Below are 26,755 nucleotides of genomic sequence, written 5' to 3'. Positions count from 1 at the left end.
AGAAATGACAGAATGCACCGTCAGATTTGTACAACCTACCATCCAATATGGCCACCATTACTAAAAAAGAAAAACTTTACAAGACTTTTTAGAATGTGCTTAGCAGAAACTGTTCATATTCACAGAAAGTATTTTGGAATTAACATACCTGAGAGATCAGGACATAATCCAGAAAACACTATTTTTAACTCTCACCCACCCCTGACATGGTCATCTTTCTAAAAGCATGAATTCAGTAAAACTTACTTTAAAATTGTGAGATCTTTCTTGACACTGCCACATATACTTGTATCCTGTAGCAACCATGATTTGCAAAGCTTTACACTTAATACTATCACCCCAGGGAAATTTATACCTGCAATTGTCACATCCGTATGTCATATTGACACCATGTGAAGATCACAGGGCAAAGACAACCCTTTTTCTAGGCAATAATTCTGCGAAATATTGTGTTCCAAACAGCTTGATGCAACTCAGAATAGTTGCCATCTATGCTGGTTTTTTTTAGATAATCAGCTTGCCCTGAACCCATCTCTACTGCTATGGGTTGCTAGCTCTTCTTCTTAGCCAGCTATTGGTATTACACTTTCTACAAACTGTAAAGCAGCTATGGGAGGTGTACTTGCCTCACATCTCTTTCAAGAACAGCAGAAGCCCTAAACACCTGGTTCACAATTATATCCATGTCTTTTATTATTAAACAACAAGAGTTGCACAACTGACAACAGCTAAGTTTGTGTTTATTATTCTTTGGAGCACTGCTGTGGGAGAGCCCATTAGGCTGATTTTTCTTGGGTTAAGTACAGTGCAACCCTGCTATAATGTGCCCTGCTATAATGGGAATTTGGATATAACACTGTAATGACATGGCATCCCGAATTTTTTTATATTCATTCACTCATAAAAAAATATTTTTTGTTCAAAGTACATGAAATAGTGTATACAAAATTTATTATCATTATGGGAAGAGATCGTGTATGAATTCTAATTTAATATGATCAAGGCGTGGTTCCTGAAATTTTAAATACATGTATGTGTATTTTTCTTGTACGGGGAATGCATATTTTTTTAAGTACAAGAAATAGTGTGTAAAACGTTTATTACCATTTTGATGGTGTTGTGTGGTTTAACGCCATTTTTCAGCACACGATAGGCTATACATGGCGGCCAGTATTAATGGTGGAGGAAGAACCCGGAAAGAACCACCGACCCACGAGAAGCTACTGGCAAGCTTTCTCACATACCCACATTGGCCGAATCCGAGACTCGAACCCACGCAGACAGAGGTGAGATGGCAATGATCCGTAACGGAGAGCGCTTTAGACCACTCGGCCACTCGGGGCCCCAACCATTTTGAAGAAGAGTTCACGTATGAATTTTAATATATACGATCGTGGTGTAGCTTCTGAAATTTAACAATATTACCAGGTTGTTGAAGTGTTATGCCAAAATAAACATAGGAAATGTTACATATTACTGGTCCATGAGCAAAGCCAGTAAGTCGTCTTTGTGATTGTCTTCAATTAATTCTGTATACAATTGTTGCTCAAACAATAGCCAACATGTTTCTTCTTTAACTGCATACACAGCCAAGCAGCAGACAATGTGGTGGTTGATAAAAGATTCTCACAGTTTAATAAACATCAAAAAACAAAAACCGCCAACACGTTTGCTGGGCTTGGCAGTGTTATTAGATGCAATAATTTGACCAGTAAATAATGTCCGCTTTATTAGCTGGAAGTTGAAAGGGTATGAAATTGTATGTGCATTAAAATTTTTTTCTAAAAGTGTCTCGTGACCATTGCAGGGCTACTGCACTTAGTTTCTTGGGTTTTACATCTGTATGGTGTTTGCTTATGAATTTGTTATTAATTTCCTGTTGTTTATAAAAATATTTTACCGTTATTGAAAAGCAAGTTCACAAATGCAAGTTGTTCTCTGCACTGTGCCCAATGATTAGTATAGTAGTTTTCACACGTTTCTTTTGATATTCACAAGATCTGAAGTAAAGGTTATATGCATGTTGAAAGCATGTGTTGATTGTTAATTATATTTGCTGCATTCGTTCAAATGAATAGGCGTACAATTGTTAATTATTGGAAATTTGCAATTGATAAATGTACACGGAAACACATATGAGAAAATTTTAGCAGTATGAAATTTGTACAGACACCATTCATAAACCCTGGAACGTAATGAACCGTACACGTGCTTTGTCTTTCTTAACCTAATTTTGCTGTTAATTTTTCCCATGGAATTCAGACACATAATGATGTGTGACAAAATTATTGAATAGTTTAAATATGTATGCAATTTTTGCAATGGAATTACATATATTATGGATTAATTGCAAGCCCTGACGGTACAATATCAGATGTCAAGCAAATGGTGTTGATACTCTGTTCATGCTGTATATTAGACACTGAATTCAGACAATGATCTGGGGAAAAAATTATTGAATATTGTAAATCTGTGTGCAATTTTTCAATGGAATTACATGCATATAGATGATCTGCTTGCTACAACAGCACGATTGTAAATGGTGTTGATACCCTATTTGTGATAATTTTAGGCATGAATACATGCATATGTGCCAATGAGTTCTCTAAAAAAACTAAAATACTGTAAAACCCTGTATTAACACGATCCAATGTTTTGGACCCCAATTATTGCGTTATAGTGAGGATCCACTGTACATGAATTGGAACAATCCAATTGATTTGAAATTCATAAAGACTAGCTTTGTATTTAGTTGCTTTTCAATAAACAAATTGACACTCATTATCAGAAACTGATCTCAAGTTCAGTGGTCTTGACTTGGTTTTGATATGTAATGCCTGGTCACCATGATGACAGAACCAAGTATGAATGGATGTTTATCAAATTCAGCTTGTGGATTTATCTGAAGAATCTCTTGTATTTTTGCAAGTTTAGTAACTTCTTGGTTTTTTGTTAAAATATGTATGTATTTAACCAAACTTGACATGTGTGTATATATATCATTTTCTGTATAGTTCATTTTAATCACTTTTTCTTTTTTTATGGATACTAGTGATTTGTTTGCACAAGTTATGAATGAATTTTATAGATATCCACAACATTTTATATTCATATGTGTGACAGGTACAACCAAGATGTTTTACACCAAGGAGGAAGTTGTTTCTTACCTACAGTCTTTTGTCTTTGCGACTAGGTATTTTCCTGTTGGAAGAGACTGAGGATGAAGCAGATGATTTTTCAGATGAGGTCCTATTATCTTCACTACCCTTCCCCACAGCCCTGCAGGTGTTTGCAAGTATTGGAGGCCTGGCCTTGCTGGCAGAACATCTGCCACTCCTTTATCCTGAGATTTCCCGCCAGATTACAGCTTCTGACATGCACAGCAGTGAGGCAGCTGCTCAGGATATCTCTCAGGAATGGGTGCAGCTGGAACCCTACCCAGAAGAATTCTATGAGGTATAGCCATATATATATATATATATATATATATATATATATATATATATATATATATATATATATATATATATATATATATATATATATATATATATATATATATATATATTTATATAGACTCAAAACACAACCATATTTTTGGCAAGTTTTCAGACAGTAAAAAATAATTACTTTTGTGTTCTCAGAAGACATTTAATTCTTTAATTTGGTATTTCAAAACAAACTGTTACACAAATGTGCATCAAAGAGCTAACCAGTAGTTCCTACATCAGTGTACTACCATGAAGTAAAGCAGCCACATTTTTTCTCCCTTTACATGTCGGGTAATAAATGAAAACACTTTACTTGCCCATTTTTGTTCATTTGATATATGTCCCTCGACTTGAAAACCCAGTTATATGTATATTAGTGCCACGGTTTTAGTTGTAATTTCCAGGAGAAGAACCATATTATAGTAATCTCTCAATTCATCATTTAGTCCTCTGCTAAACAGAATTTATTTGAATCTGCCTTACACATTTACTCTAGCCTTGTTTAAATAAAACACTTTCACAAGTATAATTCTGAAGGTATTTATGACAGACAAATGCATACATTTTGGTATTGAGTGAAACTACCTACTTGACTGTTACTTTAAGCAACAAGAGTCAGTATGGATTCAAAGTACTCGTACATCAAAACAAAAACATTATCCTTGTGGTCATTATGTACCACTAATTATGCATAGTTATTGTTCTTCTGTTAAGTAACCTCTTTACTTTATAAAAAACTAAACAATAATCAATGGTAAACATTGTTTTTGAGTGATGAAAGAAATAAAATAGGGAATCATGGTTTCTAAGTAAAAATAGAGATAATACCATTTTCGTTATCTTTAATTAAAGCCATGACTATTGCACATCCATAAAGTGGACTCAAATGTAATGATGTCTACACTGACAAACATTTTATGAGCTGAATGAAGCTATTAAAAAAATGAAACAGTGATGGAAAATATTATGTGCCATTTTCACACATTCAACTGACTTTTTTTGCACAAACGTTTATAGTAATTAGCATCAATCTTGCAATTGGATATCCTAGAATAGACCTGTAAGACTTCGAATTGATGTGAACTGTAGATATACCAGTATGGCACTATTGGTGAGCCATATCAAAGACACAAAATTGGTACTAACAGCTGGCTCGCTTGGCGCTCAGCATTAAGAGTTTACTATTAGGACTGGTTGGCCTGGTGTCAGGATAATGTGACTGGGTGGGACATCATGCTACATGTCTGCAGCATGATGCCCCAGTGCTAGACATCATTGTAAACTGCCACACTGCAGACATCGTAGCGATATGACTAAAATTGTTAAAGCTACGTTTAAAAAAATCCAGATTACACACATACATTGAGGAAGTTTATTTGAAGTAATGAACTTGCTGAATTGGCACATGCATTTCTGATATTTGAAAATAGCTTACAACACAGAAATGCACATATAAAACCAGTGATTTGTAAAAATATTTATCCTGTTGGTGTTATATTTAATTGGTTTGGGGAATATATCTATGTTGCAGCTGTATGAACCCATGTCTCCAGCCCCTCAGTCAGGACGGGTCCCATCCCACCCACTGGGGACCATGCCTACCATACCACCCCATTCCTTGGTGGCATTTGGACTGTTTCTTCGACTGCCTGGGTATGCAGAGGTGCTACTGAAAGAGAGGAAGAAAGCTCAGTGTCTACTGCGACTGGTGTTAGGCGTCACAGACAATGGAAATGGAGGTTAGATTTGATCAGCAGATTCTTTCAGTATGCCTACATATGTTGGTATGATACCATCAGTCTGTACATCCTTCTGTTAACTTTTTCATTTCTGTACAGTAAATTTACATATTCTGCCTTTACCAGACTTCCTAGGAGCAAGGAAGAAGCCTAATACAATTGAAGTCAAGGTCACTGTTACTGAAAGAAGAAAAATGGTTTTCATATGACTTTGGTGCTACACTGTATACCTGGACCAAAGTTTCTGGAAAGCTTGCAGCAAAGGCGAGAAAGATGCTTATTGATTTGGGGGTAGAATGGTCAAGGTCATTCTGACTCAAAAGAAAAATTGGTTTTGCTCAGGAAACTTTTATTGTAGAGCAAGTTCTTTACTAAACATTTCTGCACTGGATGTTTAGTTGAAGACTGCATACCTGAATGAAAGGTCAGGGACATTTTGGTCAATAGGCTTCAGAGTCAGCCATGCCCTGCTAGTGCCTACATAGAGAACTACTTGCCATGCAGTCTGCATACATGTTCCATTCGTATCACTCTTGTTAATGCTTGCCTTGACAGATAGTGAGACTTGAGTATTGCTTTTTCAGCAGTGATAGCCTTGATGGTGTCATTTATTGAAATTCCTAATACACTAGGATGGTAAGTAGTTGCATGGTTCACATAGTGTTTTTGCAGAACACTTGATTATTTTGGTTTCATATTCAAAGTGAACACATCTGGTTCATATCATGAATAAACTGCAGGATATAAGGCATCCACAATTGTACAAAATCATTTTGAGTTTAAAATTAATTTACTTTTTCAAACTTGAAAAAGTACGGATATAGGAAAATTTGGGGGATGTCCAAAATGAAAAATGAATGCAATTCTTTAATAATTTCATCTTTGAAGCAGAGACTTTGTCCCTCTTTCATAAATGTTATCAGTTTGTAAACAAGTCTTCTCATGTATATTTGTACCTGATCAAAATGCTTTCTGTTATATTCTGCCAATTAAATATAATAGTGAAGGAAATATCATCCATTATAACAGGTATATGCAACTTCCTGCAGGGTAAGGTCTAGATAAATAAAGTTTAAAGCCACACCTATGATGTAAATTAGCAGATTAAACCAGGTTGTGGACTGTAGTTTCCAAATGCGTGCTTTTCAAGCATGGCTGGTACGTGAGAAAGCCTGCCAGTAGGTTCTCTTGGGTTGGTGGTTCTTCCCGGGGTTTTCCAGGGTTCTTCCTCCACTAATTATACTGGCTGCCATGTATAGCCTATCTTGTGCTGAAAAATGGCGTTAAACCCTACAACAACAACAAAAACAAGCATGGCTGCATTGCAAGTCATTGGCATATCTCTTAATGAGGCATTTTTTTCCATTGTTTCACAAGTGTGCTTCAAGATTTTCTTATTCTTTCATATATTATAGGCTGAAAGCATGCCAGTTAAGTAAGAAATTTTAACAAAGGGATGTACATGTACTTGTCTGCCATGTGTGAAGCAGGTGAAGAAAAGTTTCAATAGAAATCCTAATAACTGAGAATATATACATCTCAACTATCATTGCTCCAGTTTTAATTCCTGTTATTGCAGGTATTCAGTTTTGTGTTTTAACAATAGTATGTGATGGTGGAAACAAACAATATATTTCACAAAGTTCAATATTACCTTTCTTGCCAATCTTTCATTTCACAGTATTCCATTGATCTGGTTAATTGCTGAGATATATTCTGTCCTTTACTAATTAGCATTGTCATCAGCATATATATACAGTAAAACCTGTCATGAGCGACCTCTGCTATGAGCGACCACCTGTCATTTCCGACCACAATCGTAATGCACGGATCGATTTTACTATATAAACGCTCTGTTATGAACGACCACCTGCTGAACGCAACCAGCGACCGCGATTTCTTGGCAAAATATGCATTTTGACACTGCTATGAACGACCGCATCGCCAAAAAAACAAAACAGATTGACACCACTGACCTTAACTTAATCCTTTGTAAACACTAGAGCTCGGGATAAATGTAGTATGCAAACAAAGTGCACATTAAATAACACTATAGCTGAACAACCATATATCGGGATAAACACCTCTAACCATCATTTAATCCTTTGTAACAAAGACTGCATAAATAGCAAAGATTGCTCTAATAAAGTATTTAAAAATAATTTGTCTTGCTACAGTACCAGTTTTGTGAAATTTACAACTCCAGTGTACGTTGTCATTTGTAAACTGCAGTAAACCAGACTAAAGTACATGTCACTAACCGCCATTGTAATGCCGAAGTCATGTGAATTGCCAGTAAGAGTAACATCAAAGGGAGTAATGATGGATATATGCAGTCAATTTAGAGGTTTGTATTTTTTCTTTATCTTTATGAAAACTCACAAAACGCCGGTAGTCCTTATGTCCCAGTGAGAAATTGTTTGAATGGGCTTCAGTGTAGGTTAGAGTACATCGTTTGTCTTTCCAGTTAATCCATAAGGCCTGGAGGGTGAAAGAGCTCATTGTCTTTAACACTAGTAAGTGAGAATCATTTCTGGATTTTTTTAAAATTATTTTTTATTTCTTTTGTTAGTGTTTCACCAAGCCACCATCTGTTTACCTGGGTGCAGATGGTCGCAACCTTTGTTTATCGAGCTATAATGCTCTTGATTTAAACTTCGTCTCAGAATAAATGTATTGTTTCTTGATGAGTTAATTATGTCTTTTGGTTTCATTCATTGGTACATAATATATATTTATTCCACATTTCCCCAAAACCTGATAAAAACCGATAGTCTTTATAACATCAACACTAATAACAATGGCAGAACCTCCGCTGAAAAAAAAGAAAAATTTTAACACTGGAAGAAAGGATTAATGTCATTGAAAGAAATGAAAAACAGGAGACTGCTTGCAAAATAGCAGTCAGTTTAAGCGTCGGTAAAACGCAAGTTCAAAATGTAATCAAGGACAAGGAGTCCATTAGAAACAAATGGCAGAAAGGTGCACAAGCACAGAGGAAATATGCCACGGCACGACGGACAGTTTACAGAGATCTGAACGAGCGAGTATGGGAGTGGTTTTGTGTTGCAAGGAGTAAAAACATACCAGTAAGTGGAAAGTTGATTCAGGAAAAGGCAATAATTGAGATACATGTTCAGACCAAACAGCTGTGTAAAACATGTCAACAAAGTATAATGGATTTTTTTTAAAAAAAACAAGTGAATAAGTGTATAGAATTATATACATCATATCTAACTGTTCATTTTTTGTACATATTAATGTGATGCTGAAATATAAATTTTATTCTTGTTGTTTGATAGATGTATATCTTTATTATATAAAGATATTTTGAGAGGAATGCATGCAATATTTAACAAGATTTATGAATAAAGGATATGATACATGTACAGTGAGTATGGGTTTTATTTATTTGTCAACAATGCTAACTATTGACCCTGAAACCAGTCCATTTTCACACACCTCTTATGAGAGACCACCTGTCTTGAGAGACCGCTTTTGGTTGGCAGAAGGAGCGGTCTCTCATAACAGGTTTTACTGTATATACATACACCCTCACTATATCTCCAACATTCTTTCTCTCTAGGTCCTGGGCAATAATTTTGTAGTTGGTTTAATTGTACCTACCACCTTGTTAGGGATTTGAGAGGGCTAATTTTGTTAATGTTCATTATTGATTAACTTCATTTATCTCAGGGTTTTTTGCACCCGTATGCATACTATTATACCTGGAATCATGAAACTTAGTGAAGGGAATGCATCATGATGAGTACTACACTCTCATGACAAAGTTGGTCACCGGCATTTTATGTTTGAAGCCCATTGTTCAAGCTCTGTTTATGCTTGAAGTCATCAAAACTTGATGATTGTATGCGTTTTTGTTAGTACTACACCCTTACAACAAAAAAGTTAAAGTGACCTACATTTCACATTTTTATGGCTTAGATTAAGATTTTGCATTTATTGTATGCGTTATATTGTACCTAGAATCATGGAACATGGTGAGTGAATGCATCATGAGGAGTACTACACCCTCATGACAAGTGTAGGTCACTTTGACCCATGTTTTACATACCTTGACTTGGACTCAATTTTGTGTTTTAACTTCTTTTTTCAAGCACTATTCATGATAGAATAATCAGAATAGATGATTGTATGAATCTCATTTACCATTACACCCAAACAACAAAAGGTCACTGTGACCAACATTTCACATTTTTGAATTGTGAAACTTGATAATTAGATGCATCTCTGTTGGTACTGCACTCTTACAGCCAAAACAGGTTACTGTGATCTACATTTTATGATTCACTGACACAGATTAAGTATTTGTGCTTTGCTCATGACCACATATATTTTTCTGTGCTATATACATGCTAGCATTCACAGAAGGCCTTTTTCTGACTAGTGCAGTTGGAAGTAGAATAAATTTGTTCAGTGGTAAACTTTACATATAAATTAATTACATTGTATATTGTGATAGCATACATATGAGGCCTCAAATGTGGCTGACCAAGGAAATTAATGACACATGAACTATACCTCTGATAGTGATCATATTGGCCATCACTCCAGACTTGTACAAAGCCATTTTCACTCGGTAAATTTTAGCTTCCATAGTCTGATACATGTTGTTTATTAATTGTCTGTGAAATTATTTATCTGGCACAATTACAGTCTTGTTGAGGATTGTTTAATCCCTTCATACCTTACATACTTTGCCTTGGATTCCTGGAAAGTCTTTTCCGACCTTTCAAGGGACTTTTATTATTTTTTAAAATCTTTTATTTCCTGTCACAGTATGTAGGTAGGTAGGTGAGTTGGTGTTTAGATTGTTGTTGAAGTTCTTGTTTGAGCTTAACACCATTTTTTAATGCATAATAGGCTTTACATGGCCAGTATAACTGGTGGGGGTCGAACCTAGGGAAATCCCAGTAAGAACCACTAACCCATGGGAAGCTACTAGCAAGCTTTCTCACATACCCACGTTGGCTAAGCCCAAGACTTGAATCCATGCGGACACAAGTGAGATGGCAATGATCATTAAAAGCAACCACTTTAAACTGCTCAGCCACCCAGAGTCCCAGGTGTTTAATTAGATAAGTGGTTATATAGTGTTGATTAAAAGTTAAGATATCAGATTTTTAAAAGATTCAAAGTTAATATATAAATAGAAAATATTGCAAAAAGAACTTCAATTAGAAAGGGACCAACATTTTGTTGTCATGGTAAGTTTAGTCATAACTTATTCTGTATGATAATTATTTATAAAGGTTACTGGAGACTTCAGAATTCTTCTCAGATTTGAGTTTTGTAATGATTGAATACGTTCATTTATTTTCTGCATTCCTGCTTTAACTACTCTCATTTTCCATGACAGGTTGCATTCTCACATCCCCCCTCTCTGGTGCATTGCCAACCTTCCCCTTTTTGGTGCTGAAGTCCCTGTTTGATAACACACCTCTGACAACAGATGATGGAGTGCTGTTGAGACGCATGTCACAGGATATTGGAGTTCTTCACCTGATTCTAGCTTGTCTTTCAGTTCTCAGTCACCATGCACCAAGAGTCAGTTCAACAGGCTTCCAACATGAGGTAGGGGTCTCTTTTCACTTCACTGGGTTTTTGTAACCAATTAATTTACTTAGGAATGTGTACCAGAGTAGTTGCTTCAGATAAATAATTTAGTAAAATAGAAATGGTTAAAGGAAATTCAAACTTGTGTGATGGAAAATGGATGAACTTAATTATATTCATGCATCTTACTTTAAAGATATCTCATTTGTATATTTTGGTTTTACATGATATATTGGCTTTTAGATATCATAAAACAATCAAGTCAAGCTGCTATGCAGTCATATGTTGCTTCATGTTGATATGTTAGCTGCATTTTTGATTGACATATTGAGGTTCTACAGCATTATTTGTACCTTTAATATACAGACACAGATACTGCTGTCAGCCATGCAGTACACTACCAATCCATCAAGCAGCCAGAGTGCCTCTAACAGTGTGGAGGAGAAGGCACTACAGCAGCAGCAGCAACATTACTGGGCAAAGGGTACAGGTTTTGGAACCGGTTCCACCACCTCCAGCTGGGATGCAGAGCAAGCCTTGTTGCGACAGAAGAGTGAGGAGGAGCATGTAACCTGTCTCTTACAGGTAATTTTCTAGTTTGAGACACTGCTGCTGTAGTTAACAATTATCCATGGCCTTTATTACGACCTACATGATATCATGCATAGTAGTGTTGCCCTCTTATTTCCTGTCCTCCTTACTTTGGTTTCTTCTGCAATACTTTACCAGGGATTGTTTAATTTCTTGCAAAATTTGGCATGCAGCTGTATATTGATGAGATTTAATTTCTGGCATTCCACAGTATTATTTGGAGGAGTAATGGCTCTAGATAGACTGTCCTCTTTATGTTTGAACAGAGAAACTTAACTGACAAATGTTAAGGCCTTTTATCAGTGAATTTGAGGCTAGAGTATGTGTAGAGTGGCAGAGTGAAGGTTAGACATTTCCAAACAATGAATTTAAATTGCTATCTAAAGTCATAGCAGATGATGACTGTAGACAATTCTGTCAAACATATCTTGGTATATTATTAAAATTAACCTAATCATTTTTATAATTCTGTTTTAATTGCCTCAACTAAAACCTTTACTTTTGTCATTTTCCCCATCAGTTGATTTCTGCTCTTAATGTCTAAGGCCACCAATTTTATAGGGCTTGGCAGCCTTACATCCCCTACATTTTTTAAGTAGGATGTTCACTGGTTAATAAAGTTTGATAGTTACTTGAAATATTGTAAATTCTGAAGTATTTAATGAGGATTTTTATAAGTTATGTGTCTTGCAGACCACCATTATTCAGAATTGCCAGAATAAGGTGCTTTCATTGAATTTCTTTCCTGTGCAGTATATATATATATATATATATATATATATATATATATATATATATATATATCTATATCTATATATATATATATATATATATATATATATATAGCATGCAAATATCAGTTTCATTAGATTATACTAATAACCAAACATCATTATCAGTATGGACAATGATAGCATGTTCCATTGGACTCCAAAAGTTCAGAAGTTATTTCTTTGTTTTGATATGGGAGATTTGAGTTCTAAAACATTTTTGGGAGGGACAGGAAGAGGTGCTAATAGTGGAGAATTGCACTCTTGGTATGGAGGTTCTGTGGTAGTACATTTACTTTTCATGATTATGACCATCATACTTTTATCATGACTCTCAGGAGAGCCTACACAAGTTTTTTTGATGAAACTTCACCACAGGTAGCATTGCCTTCACTATCCCATTAAAAAAAGAGACTTAACTTCAAACTCTGCAAAATGGACCCTGCACATATTGCCTGCCCCTTCCTATTGCTTTAATGTTCAGTACTTAGCCAGTGTGGGGTTTCAGAGTAATAAGTGTTAAACAGCATGTCCACAGGTTAGAATCAAATTTAATCCAGTGCTCATCGATCTGCATTAAAGTGCATGGACCAGACAATTTCAGAAACAACAGATCGTTCATTACAGATTTGATATATTGGCAATATTTACTGCATGTTAAGCAAGTCTTTGAAAGGTGTTGGCCAATTTTTATGTTAATTCTTCATTTTCTTAACTTATTGCTGGATCAGTTTGAAGTTCATATCAAAGTTCCTATTACACACTGCATACCTCCACATAATTGATGGACAGTGGATCATGCTTCCTTACAAAGCTCGAATAAAAAATATCTAATGTGATTATATGTAGATTTTCATAGTAAACTTTGGTCTGATTATTAAAAAATATATCTTATCTTATTAATTGTTATTTCCTTCCACAAGGTGCTTGCCAGTTTCATCAACCCAGGAGGCTATGTACCAGATGACTTCTTCCATGAGAGTTATGTCCCCTCTGCTGAGAAATCCCTCCCAGACATAGTCCCAGACCTTCTCAGCCAGTCTTGCCTGGTGCCAGCTCTCTCCTCATACTTGCGTAATGACTCTGTTCTGGACATGGCTCGTCATGTTCCCCTGTACCGTGCACTACTAGAACTTATGCGGGGCCTGGCCATGTGTCCAGCTCTAGTCCACCTTCTGATGCCTTTGGACAAGCAGGCCTGCTCAGGGGATACAGGGCTGTCAGTTGGGAATCTGCTAGAGAAAATGAGAGGTTGTGTTGATACATATGCAAACAGACTGAAGTAAGCATCTGTCTCAGTAATTTAACATTTAAGTTGAAGATGTTTATTTCTCCCCCCCCCCCCCCCGGAACTTTTCCTATAGTGCTATAAGGATTTCAGATGATGGTAGAATTCTTCAAGTGATATTTTGAAGCTGTTTGAGGTCTTGGCTGCAAGTTCTTTTCAGCAGCACTGTCCAGTTTAATGCAGACATGTTAACATTTTCACAATAAAAGTGAGGCTTACAAGAAATGTTATGCTTAATGACTTATTTTGTTTTCAAATATGAAAATTTCAGTCAGCATGCGAAACAAATCATGGGCATATTGTTTGTATGCAGTAGGTTATCTTTGTAACATGCAAGACGAAGATCAATCTGGATGAACGGTGCCACTCAGCAGTTGATACATATAAACATTTACAAAATGCTGTGAAGACTGTATGGAATTATTTTCATAAAAATAGTACATGTAATTGTAAATGAAAATTTTTATGAAAATATATCTGTAAAATTATTTTGTTTGAAAACTTGTTTCACCTGTATTATAACTACGACAATAACTTTTTCATAAAATGAATAGTATTTAGTTACAAACAAAGATTAAAAGCAACAAGGTATGTGATTTTAAATTTCACATAGCTATACACAGCTAATTTGCTTTGAGCAGGCAAAGCTCATTATTTTTGCTAGAACTTGATATGTTTCATAATGTGAAACTTTGTCACATTGTCAGTGGAATTTTGTCTTTGATTAGTCTTTTGCTTTGAGATGTCTTGAGATAATTCATGTAATGGAATTGTTCAGTGTCTTCTACAACATGATTTGCTTCTTGGCTATCATGTTAAGAGGTATGTTATTTTTAATCCCATTTCCAAATTGCAGTATAAAATAGATTTCTCATAAGGTGTTACTATTTATGAATGATGTGTACAGAGAAACCAAGGTATGTCTTCACATTCAGTTTCTTGAAAGAAGTTGAGTAATTTTTTGCATTAGGATGTTCCATCAGGTTCTTCTCATGTATGTCATGGAAATGCATTTTAAGGCACGTTTCAGTATATTCTGAAAAGAAATTGTGCTTAAGTCTCAAACGCTAATTTCTTTGTAGAGGGAATAAGGATAAGGCTGGAGGAGGAAGCCGAGAGGAAGAAGAGGAGAATGAGGGATTGGCTCTGCTGATCCCAGACATCCAGGAAACAGCAAGAATTGTACACATATCTACCGAGAGACTCAGCAAAGAAGAAGATAGTAAGACCATCCATTAAACTATTAATTAATGTTGCCACACTTTGCAAAGATTTTTGTCAAGTTGGCCTTGGTGGAGGCAAAACATAGTAATCATTGTGGCATCCATGTGCATGTTCATACAACTATCCATCAGTCTGTTCATCCATACCCTAGATTAACCTCATTGTTGGAGGGTTTTTTTTTTTCTTCTTACTTTCCTTGCCATTTTATCCCATCCTTGTCAGGTTTGGAATATAGCTTTAGTATGCACTTATCATCCTGTTTCATTGGTGAATCATTGGGGTGAAGATTTTTCCCTTTCTTGATAATGAGAGCTTATGAAGCTATACATTTTAACTTTGATGTTAAAAGTTTTGTACTTTTACTTAAGTGGTGGTCAGTTTCTCAAGTATAGTTGGCCACAGAATCCTATTACTTGGCATTTGATGGACACATCTTGATGTGTACAGTGCCAGCTTACCAATGTAGGTCAGTGTCATCTACAATTTTTAGTGGATCGCCAAGACACTGTACATATGGGCAGCACCTGAATATATGAATATCAATAAGTCACAGTTCTCTGAATTTTCTTAAATGAATGTGGTGCAATACAGAGTCTTGCAGATGGAATTTGTCTTTCAGTTTGTATAGATCACCGTGCAACTGTGTGAATATTATAGTCACAGGCTAAAGATGCACATATTAACAAACCTTTATGCTCCTGTAATTCTTGTACACATTATTTCTCTGTCTTGCAGCTGTATTTAACACAGTCGTGTGAGTGCAACTAATCTTTCAGTTTTCAATGGATTGCTGTGAAAGTTGTTACCTATCTTAGTCATCATCAGATATTCATATTCACCATTCATTTTACACCTGCTGTTATTGGATAAGTTATTGCACTTTTCTTTACTGTTGATTCATCTCCATCATGGAGGTAGAGATCAGATGATGGAGCAGGCAAATATTTACATTTTGAGTTGAATTTGGGTGAAATGAAAAGTATGAATTTCATATATATATATATATATATATATATATATATATATATATATATATATATATATATATATATAGATATATATATATTAATTGAATAAATGAACAGAAGAATGTAAAAGGGGGAATAATAGGCAGTCTATCACCAGTAGTGGTATTGAATATCACCAGTAGTAGTATTGAGTATTTAACAAGAGGACATAGTTTGAACAAAAAAATTACATCTAGAAAACTTACCTTTCTGATTAGGTAAATCAAAGTAAATAACTAATACAGTATGACAGTACTTGTAGAAGACATGTGAACAGTAAATAATGACTGCATTCTAATACTTAATGTAAGTCATGATAAATGAATGTCATTGAAGTTTTGATGTTGAAAATTTGTTTAGTATTACAATCAGAATCTGGTTATTTATGGAAATCTTGTGTTCAGTAAGACACTATAACTTGTACTGCACAGACTGCTAGCGACATCTGGTGGCATAACTCATAATGTTAACAAGGCCCTTTCCATTCTGCTTCATGCAGATTTTCTAGCAAATGAAGATTTAAGAAAGAGTTAAATGTTTTTCTCAGCAAATGAGACCCTGAAAATTTAATCAAAAGTTATAAAGCTCAAATATATTAGGAGCTACATTTTGACTCTAAAACTACTGCATACTGGAGATATTAAGTACTTTCTTTTAAGGGTTTCCACAGCATGCTGCAGGATACAGGTGAATTATGAATCATTAATCACTCAGTTCCTTTTTGAATTTGAAAATATATCTCACAGGTAAGCGTGGGGCAGCTGCAAACAGTGATGGAGATGTGGTACCACGAGGAAGGCCTAGTCAGAAGAGTTTGGATGACAGGTACCTGGCCATCATGAAGAGGCTACAGTTTGGTAAGACAATAGATAGTTTGAGAAATCCCCCGTTTATAAAAAAAATGAGCTAGCGTGTGAACCTGTGCACCCTCCATATTCTTTCATATTTTGTTTGGAAAAAAATAGCAAATATGGAATACAACTTTCAAGTGCGAAATCCAAATTTGTGTGTGTTAAAAATACAAAAAGTTTGTATTACCAGGTTAGTATGAAAATAAACAAATGAAGCACAAAAGTAATGCAAAAACAGCTCCCCTTATTTAGCTCTGTATCAAATAGAAGGGTTGTATACAAAATGCTCTGCACTGCACATGTGTTGGATTTCTTTGTCTTCCATCTAAAGTATGGATGAGCCGGATTCAGAAAATGAATTTGAAATAAAACTATTGTAAAGAAAGTGGCTGAAGAAGAATCAACTTCACACAAAGACATGAAGAGACAAGTACAGAAGTTTATCATACCATACAGCAAGACCTGACTGTTCATTTCTGCTTGCAGAAAGGCTGATAGTTATGCCTTTTGCAAACTGTGTGAAACTGATATTTCAATTGGGAGTGATGGCAAGAATGATGTCTACTGCCACATAAAATTTTAGAAGTATAAAGAGAGAAAAATAACTCAGATTTCGTTGTAGCTTTTGAGTATGAAATGTTTGATTGACACTGGTGAACACTCTCTGCTGTTGACTTGTGCAGAAGTGTTGAACTTACGTTGTGTGAAGTTGAAAAGTGCCTGAAATGAAATGAATAAACCAAGTTCCAAAACATATTGTATGATACATGTAGCACTGAACTGGACAGTTTTGTCCGTAAACTTCACTTTCTTAGCTCGGCACTAAGGATCAGTAATTAATTATGCTCAACTATTATATGTTTCTGTTTTTACCTCTCTTGGTCATCATGCAAATTTTTTATTGCTATTCCTAATAAACTACATGAAAGAACACCATGAAAGGTTATACACAAATTCATCTTGTGGCCTAGATGGTCCTAAATGAAAATGGTGCTGCTCTGATATTCAGTATAGCACCAAAGTGGCCAGCATGAAAATCTTATTGCTACTCCTTCAGAATGGATGATCATATCAACAAGGGGTTGTCAGTAAAAACAAATGTATGATGTCTAGTTGGACCTAAATGAAAATGATGCCAATCTGATGTTCATTATGGCCACCACAACATTAAAACAATATCACCACATAATTTATCATGTAGTACATTCTAATTACAAACTACTTGTTTATTGTTTGAAGTGCACTTTAAATAAAAATGAGGGAATAATTTGTATCCTTTTATCGACATGTTTTCAAAACAGGTAAAATTAGAAAATAAAATTGCTCTTTATTCATTCATGAATTTGGAAATAAATAAACGAGAAATGAGAAATTGTTAGGATAGCAACCACTTAAGTTAAGGTTTACTTATTTATTTTTCTCGTGTATACTATGTAAATATACAAGTAACTTGTGGATAAGATGCAGTGTTATGTCCTGATCACATTTTCTGGACATTAATAAGAACAACAACACCCATAACTGCAACAGCTGCAGCTACTATATAAACAAAAACATACTGTAATAGTGCCAGAGGAATTGCGCACACACACACACACACACCAATCTCCTAAGTAGACTGAGCCAAAATTACATCTGATCCAGCAATTTTCACCCATTAATATGACATCCACCATTCAGTGTTGAACCCCACCTTTCAATTCTTAACCTCTTTCTTTAGAGAAATAACCTTATCAAAATCAGAATCACCATTGGTCACACCAGTTTTTGATCTTCACAGCCTGGCCAGCATGGGGCTAGGTGTGCTTGGTAATTTTAGGGGTATTTTTTCTTTTAAAGTGGTGTCTCCATTTTTTTCAGAATAATTTTGTTCACTTAAAGTGCAGTACATGTAACAGTTTAGCTAGTAGTGGAATGATTGAAATATAACACACACACACACGACCAGTAGACTCTGTCATCACTGATTGATCATGTGACTGTGTCACTGCAAAGACAAAACCCACATCAAAGGTCATACACCATCATCAGGCAGGCCAGGTGCAAAAGATAATGGCTAAGTGATTATCTTAAATAAATATGCCAGAACAAGTGTCACTTAAGTAATAGGGGCTTGATTTAGGTGAAGGATGTTTATTTAATGGATTAATTTTATACAGATAAGGAGAAACAAAAGCACAGCAGTACAAGCATGTAGCATAGTACTGGGTTCTGATGGGTCATGGGCTGAAATCATAGCATTGCAGGACCACTACAATAAAAGGCCATGAGAAGAACACTGATACTGCCAGAATGTTAGAGCTGCACTATTGATCTATTTAAATACATGTTGAGTGAGTTGATATGCTTTGAGGTCCCAGTACAAGCACATGACACAATGGACCAGGGGTGTTTTGGTTATCTCTCACCAGATTAAGCCTGTTTAGCAATAGATAACAGAGCTTAAACATTGAACAGTAAAATCTGATTTTAGGTATAAAAAAAGAAAATTATTCAAGAGTTGTGTTTAACTAACAATTTCTAGTACAACAGACCTTGTTGAACAAATGGGAGTAGACCACTTATTTCTGAATAATTTCAATCTTTCTGGCTGATGCAGTCAAACAGAACCACATCTTCACATACCAGGCAGTTCTATATATGTAATATACATAACTGAGTCAACTTGGTTGCATAAATACAGTTTAGACATATGTTAGTGTTTTGGAGTCTGTAATACCTGAGTCATATAGGTGAAACATGAGCCTGTATTGACTGATAGATTCAGACTGTTTGTCTGGAAAATGTGCAGGCTAAGTGGAAAGTATTAATTTTACTCGCAGTTATCTTCTGAATTGAGTGTTGCTTAAAATCTGGCCTTTTATCATGTACAAAAGCTTAATTGTGTTATAGACAAGGTCAAGCACCAGTCTTGTATGTATTCTATCATTTAATAAGGATGCATGTAACTTTTAGATTTTTGTACCATTATAATTAATAAATGTCATGCAGCTTTATGTTATCACTGCTATGGTTACTGCAACACTGGACCAATTTTCCTATTTCAGATACTTATCAGATGGTATCTGATGAAGGCACAACTATTCGCTTCTATGTGCGTCATCATTATGAGAACAATGTGAAAGCAGCTGGGGACATCAAGAACCCAGCACGAATTCGACGCCTAGCACAGGAAGCCGTCACCCTTTCCACATCCCTCCCCCTTTCAGTCAGCAGTAGTGTATTCGTTAGATGTGATGAAGATAGGCTTGACATCATGAAGGTAAATACAACTAAGGTTTCCATATAAGTAAAAAAATTGTATGGCTATTTAGGTTTATCTTTGTTACATTAGTACGTAATGGTTCATGACTGAGCAGAAAGGTCTTTGAGCAGACCATATCCTAATGACTGAGTTTTTAAAAAAATTGTATACCAATTATAATTCAATTATGACACTGTTGCCCTTGTATGCTATTATCATTACATTGTAAGTTGGCAGATTCTAGGTTGCATTCCTTGCAAGTGCTGTTTAAAGTGGTTACAGGACAATTTGTCCACATTTCAGATTTTAACATGTTTATGTGCCTGCCATAAGGTAGGCCTAATTATGTTATGATGTTGTCAAACCATCTGTCTCATACCAATTTCATTTCCAAACAGTAACTCCCACCATCTACATTTACCAAATTTTGTGAATGATATGGACTTGTGGAAGAATCCTATCAAATTCTGGGTCAGACATCACGGTCACTATGACTGAAAGAAGGTAAACAATTTCTGCACAAGATGGCTTGCGCTTTTGGCAAAAAAGAAGTCTGTTGATTTTAGAGTCAAAAGGTCAGAGTTGTGGCCTGTAGGAGATTTGGTTTTGCAGAATAACGTTTGTTCTAGAGTAAGTTTGTTGACCAAACTTTGCATATGGCTTGTGCTTCAGGTAATAAAATAAATTGTAGATTTTGGGGATTAAAGATCAGAGGTCATGGTAAGCCTAATAAGAAAATAATGGTTTCTGCAAATCAAGTTTAGTTCAAGACTGCACACCTTAACAAGAGGTTGAAAACATTGAGACCCCTTGGCCAGTTTTCTACAAGGCCAAGCATATCCTACTAGTGCCTTCATATAGGATTGTTAAACACAGGGTATGCAGATAATGTGCTGTTCAAGGTACTCATTTTATTTTCCATTGTTTACAATAAATTCTCTTAAGAAAGTTAATCTTTCATGTTTTTATGATAATAATTATAATAATAATAGAATAAATTATCACAAATGGGCATTCTGACTTTGGATATAGTTTAGAATATATGGAGTTGGATCATAGAAGTGAAGTTGATACAAGGATTTAGCTAACCTTATCATGTGGAATTTTTGTATTGCTTAATTAGTCAAATATTGATGGCGTGATTTCATTGCAAATATTAGTGATATTTCTTCTCATCCTTGAGGATATCTCAAAGTGCCAATTCAGAAATTCTTTGAAACTTGCTTCTCCACAATGATCCTATCAATGAAACAAGGCTATTTATTTAACAAGGTGTTGCTTTCACTTGATTGCCTTTCTGTCTTTGATCCCAGTTATTAATGAGTAGGTAGTTTAATTATATTAAGTACACAATGATATTTATAACTGTTTGGTTGATCAATTGGAATGAGTTCAACCAATTCTAGGTCTTACACATGTAGGATTTGCATGCCTTTTAACTTTTGTTTTATTCAACCTCCTTTATTTGATACAAAAGACACAATTAATGTGACAATATAAAGGAGGCCAGCTTTTAACTCAGTGCAACCATACAACAAATATTTCGTCAGATATCAACACATGGTTGGCAATTAATTAAGTTCTCAACGAAACACTCACGGATGTAACTGTTATGATCGATTGTTGCATTTTATGTTTGAATACGAGAGTGCACATTGCATTTATGATTACACTTAAACTGAACTGAACTAAAACACAAATTTCACTTTAAAAAAATTATTTATTTATTTATTAAAGTAATGTCTCCAGCAATCAGCAGTGACATCTTGATTGATCAAAATTTCATTGAATATTGATATTTACAGGGTACTAAGAAGGTTGTTTGGAAAGAATGTAACAATATATATTACTTCTTATTAAAAGTTGATAATTTTATAATGTTGACTAAAATTTTCAGGTCCTGTATACCGTTTTCGATGGTAAAATGAGTGATATATAGTGATTCATTTACCAATTTTGGTTGTGATTTTCAAGTTCAACATACAGGGCTAATATTTTTTTTGTTTTCTAGTTTCAAATATGGGGTCTGTGTCTGAGCCTGCATTATAAGCAGGTTCATGAGTTATTGGGGTGCAAGTTATCGAGGATGTGGTGAATGTTGATTGCTGTTAGATATTATTCACTCAGTAGTAACCATGTTTTATGTGATTGTGCCTTTTTGTGCTCTCTTTTGGCCTTTTGCTTTCATAACAGTATCTTGAGATCCTTCCTAAGAGTGTTATATGTTTTAAATAAAAGTTGCAATTAATAAGTAACTTACATATAAACATTATTTCATAGTTCATACAAATTTGAAATGGTTGGAAGTTGTCTGGAGAGTATTTACTCTCGATGAGTTATCTGGGGATGAATTGTTGGGAACAGTTATCCAAATTGAATTTTCTTGGGATTAATTGTTAGGGATGAATTGTCATAGATTGGTTTTTTAGGGATAAAATTTTTGGGGACAAATTGTCCTTGATGGGTTGTCTAGGGATTTATTGGTGCAGACAAATTGTCCTTCTATTGTTTAAGGTTGTTAAAATGTGTGCATTTCAAGGAATTCAGGTATGATTGTCAGCCTCTGCAACTTTGACTTTTTTCTTTGCACAGGTTCTGATCACAGGGCCAGAAGACACACCTTATGCCAATGGCTGTTTCGAGTTTGATGTATACTTCCCTCAGGACTACCCTATTGCCCCTCCATACATAAATCTGGAGACAACAGGCAACCATACTGTCAGATTCAACCCCAATCTATACAATGATGGCAAGGTACTTTTTGACCTACTTTTATCTGCACTATGGTTTTGAGTATTTTGATTCAGAAGCTGTGCAGGTCAGGATTTTTCATCTTTTGTGCAAAACTCATAAAATCAATGAAACAAAAGAACATTGGTTTTTTAACACTTTTTAAGTAATATTTATTTTTACTAAAAATAATGTTCCTATTTTTAATAAAGTTATTTGTTTAACCTTTTCTTCTTCAGATACATTACACTATGATAATATTTCAGGAGTCCTTCACTCCTTCACAAATTCCATCTTCCCAAATGAAAAAGACAGTCTTTTGACTTATTTTAGCTCTTGAAGTGATCAAATGCTGTCTGCCTAATGAGACTGAGGTCAGATGAGAGTGGTCTCCACTTAGAGGATTGTCCTCCAATCCCATCATTCAGCAGTTACTACTACCACTCATGCCTTGTCAGCATGCTTATTTTTTCAGAGGCTTCACAAATTCCTATCACATTCGTCATAAAGGGGAGTACTCCATTTATTTTCAGGCTAAATTTTGCTTTCTCTTCATCATAAACAAATACCTTGCATGACAGTGGTATATTTTATTTCACAGTAGGCAAATCAGTGCTCCCATAATGGTCATTAGTACTTCATTTTATCTCAGTACTTGACCATATCACATTATTTAATTGAAATGACTATTCATTCTCAAGATTAAGCTCATTTATGTAACTCATTAACTATTATTTTATTTCTTACCACATACATTGTATAGTAAGCTCAGCATGACACTTGACTGAACTTGCCCTTGTTTTGTTCTGATTACATATAACATTGAGCAGGATTAGGTGTGATTGTTGAAATAATTGTAAGTTTTTATGATAACAACTTCACCTACATTGGGTTTACAGGGTGTTAAATGAACTGCTTGAGTCAGAGAGCAGATGGGAGATGATCTCTTGACAGTAATTGATTTGGGCTAAGGAGTGAGCTAGTTTAATGAACTAACAAGGATTCTGATGTGGTTAGTATTGCCACGGATGATTTTCTTGAAGATGATATCAGTTCCTGTAAAAGAAAGTTCAATAACTGCCTTCACAGGCCTCCCGGACAGTTCCAGCTCCATATTATCTTCATTGTCCCAGAACTTTCCACAAGTTGTACTTGCACTGGACAGATTCCCAGGCCAGTACTGCTGCAGTGTGCTCATTCAAACTTGCCATGGAAGAATTACATAATACTGTTTGCATTTCTCTGAAGTTATTTCCCCCACTTCCTTGACAACAATGATGAACCCACTGTGCTGCATTGATGAATCGGCTTGCATTGTTTTCAGATAGGGTCAAAATGTAGGAAAAGAAAATATCCCCTATTTATGTATTGTCCACAAATAATGGAGAAGAATAAATAGGAAACAATTTGGTGGCTCAAATGAGACACAGCGCTGGTAGTAACATATGGGGAAGGTTCTATTTCCATAAGATAAAATACTCCTTGAAAACTTTTAGTATTGAGTAAGAATCCTTTTGGAAGGAACAGCGTTAAAATATAATTGTCATCTAACATCAGAAATGTGAAGATATTATGATGCACATTTGACAAACCATCACAGCAGAAAATTTTCGTTCCTGAGAAATATTAAACAGCATCATTGGTTATGTATGATCAACATTAAACTATCATCCAGTCTCTGCTGAGTGCAAAAATCAATGCTAATAAAAGTTGTATCACCTTCAAAAACCCTCCAGTGAATTATTGATAGCTGCAAAGTTGACAGGTTAATACTGATCTCCACATAGATGCTATTATCTTGTCTAATAATTGACTTTTCTTTATTTGCCCCACCGCTGGAATATTGGAGCATATATTGTTATCAATGTTGTTCTGTCTCTATGTAGGTTGATCACATCTTGGTTAAGTTTTCTGTTTAGGATATTTCTTGCACTGTGGTGGGGATCTGTGTTTCATAAACATATCTATAGTGTGTGTGTGTATGTGTGATATGAAGATGCTTCTTTTACCAGCTAATTTTATTTGAAGTGATTTATATTCTCCAGAGAAATGGGTATTTTCTTTTCTTTTATCGGAATGGAATTTCCTGTCATTTTCTGGACTTTGATATTTATTCTCAATTGTACAAGTGACTTACTTTGTTCCTTTGGACACACTCACACTGTATGAAACCACATCAAGCACTTTTCAAGTCTCCTTTATTCTCCCCCCACCCCCAACTCTGGAACATTGGCAGGTATGGATTTGCATTGATAAACAATTCTGCTTATTTGTCCATGTCTGTCTTGACTGATCTGTGCTATGCTTTGCCCTTATCTTGTACAAGACTAAAAGTTGCTGCCCATATGTTAGGAGACTGATGCTAGGGTTAACTTCTGAATAAGGGGATGTAACTCCCCAAACCTGTTACCTGTTCTCCTAATGTATATGATTGGCTAATGTATTTGAACCAAAAAGCAATTTTTAAAGTGAAAATTGTTTCCTTGACAATAATTACCCAATTATAGTATGGGCACTTCCAACAAAGGCTTCTCCATATCCCTGGAAGAGCATGAACTTTGCTTCGGTAGCAGTGGCTAATGAAGGAAGGGATTTGGCACCAATCCATTTTTCCAACAGAAGACCATCTTTTCTTTGTCTAACTTCCTTTTGAGTAAGCAGATTACAGTTCTTGCACTTCTAATGCTTAAATACATCTCACTCTCTCTTTTTTCTTGTCTATTTTTTTCTTTTTGTTGATGCTTGGAAGGGCTGGATTTTAGAGTTGATATAAGAACTCCTAACATATTATGTTTGGGTAAGTATTAATGATGAAATGAAGAAGCATATTTTGGTATCTCAGTAATAACATTCTGCAAAATAATAAGATTCTTCTAAAGTAAAGAAATATTTTATATTTTCTTAAAATTATAACATGCCAAAGCTTTGTTTTGGGGAGCACTGCAGTTTTAGAATGTCATGTAAATCCGTTCATTTTGTATTTTTTTTTTTAATTTTCACCTGTAAAATATTTTCGATGAATGTGTCCTTTCATAAATTTCTTTCTTTAGGTTTGTTTAAGTATTCTCAACACCTGGCATGGCAGACCTGAAGAGAAATGGAATTCACAAACATCCAGCTTTCTACAGGTAAAGTAATGCATTCTTTTATTGGACAGATAGTTATATTCCTGCATAATGATATAATGTATTATGTAATGGGCATGTGCTGTCAGTGTCCTAAATATTTGGTCATTAAAAAATAATTACCATATATACTCGTCTACAAGCCGAATAATTTAGGAAAAAATAAAGGCCTGGAAGAAGGAGGGGTCAGCTTATCAGCAGGGCATTGTCTAAACTTGACACTTTTTAGGTCTTTTTGTTGACTACTGTAATGGCTGTAAATCTTGGGTCATGAAACAGTAATATTTTCCATGTCCTAAGACATAGGCATGTAAAAAAGAGTAACTTTCGATGAGCTGACAATTATTAAACTGTTATAAAGTTCTATGATTGATTTTGTTATTATTTTGCATGTGCATATTTTCTGATTTCTCCAACACGAAGTTAACTGAAGGTAAATACAGACTTTATAACTCATGGGCCAGTTGAATTTACCAGGGAGACTTTGCTGAACTATAATGTACTGTACTTAAACAGTGCAAATCGTGCATACCTTCACTTAAATCCTTACTTATTCCTAAACATATTAGATGTAGATTTTGCTTTATTCATTGTTTTGACCAAATTGTATTCTTCCAGATAACGTTTCAGCTAGTCCTTAATAACTGTTTCATTTACATTGAATCACAGGCACACGAGTTACTTATTTTCAATGATATAAGCGATCCTACAAATTTAGGTAATATTTTTAAAAAGGTACGCACATTTCATTGTACAAGGCACATAACCATCATAATTTACATGTTCACAAAGAGTGGTAATAATAAAGGCTGAAATTCTCATATAGATCAACTAAGATCAACATAAATCAATTTTAGTTTTGTGTTTTAGCTGAACAAACGTAACTTTCCACACAGTGGAAAGCTTGATGTTTTGGCATCTCCTCTGTTGATAGTCGGCAAATTTGTCTTTCGTTTTGCGAAAGCAGTACAGACCAGTTAATCATTAAAACCCTGAAACTGGCTTGTGATAAGAGGGACTTTTGACTGGTAACTGTACCAGTACATTGATGTGTAATTGCCTTTTATTCCGTAATATTAGCACAATTGCCATAGTTTTGTAAAACGGGGTGAAAGGCA

At 35.1% G+C, this 26,755-nt stretch overlaps 1 protein-coding gene across 1 annotated transcript in view; it reads left to right on the top strand.

Annotated features, from left to right (window-relative positions):
- Positions 1 to 26,755, top strand: part of LOC149805354 (dual E2 ubiquitin-conjugating enzyme/E3 ubiquitin-protein ligase BIRC6-like) — a 221,346-nt gene that overhangs the window by 180,483 nt on the left and 14,108 nt on the right. Inside the window, exons 48-57 of the mRNA XM_089949602.1 lie at positions 3,194 to 3,456; positions 5,023 to 5,230; positions 10,611 to 10,825; positions 11,174 to 11,392; positions 13,092 to 13,450; positions 14,539 to 14,678; positions 16,434 to 16,544; positions 19,586 to 19,800; positions 22,375 to 22,536; positions 25,563 to 25,640. Of these exons, the coding sequence (XP_089805728.1) occupies positions 3,194 to 3,456; positions 5,023 to 5,230; positions 10,611 to 10,825; positions 11,174 to 11,392; positions 13,092 to 13,450; positions 14,539 to 14,678; positions 16,434 to 16,544; positions 19,586 to 19,800; positions 22,375 to 22,536; positions 25,563 to 25,640 (1,970 nt within the window). The remainder of the gene's footprint in view (positions 1 to 3,193; positions 3,457 to 5,022; positions 5,231 to 10,610; positions 10,826 to 11,173; positions 11,393 to 13,091; positions 13,451 to 14,538; positions 14,679 to 16,433; positions 16,545 to 19,585; positions 19,801 to 22,374; positions 22,537 to 25,562; positions 25,641 to 26,755) is intronic.

Source organism: Sinohyriopsis cumingii, chromosome 2, assembly GCF_028554795.1.
Source record: "Sinohyriopsis cumingii isolate HCF-2022 chromosome 2, ASM2855479v2, whole genome shotgun sequence".
Lineage (NCBI taxonomy): Eukaryota > Metazoa > Mollusca > Bivalvia > Unionida > Unionidae > Sinohyriopsis > Sinohyriopsis cumingii.
Note: the sequence above shows the minus strand (reverse complement) of the source record. Positions and strands in the feature narration are given on the sequence as shown.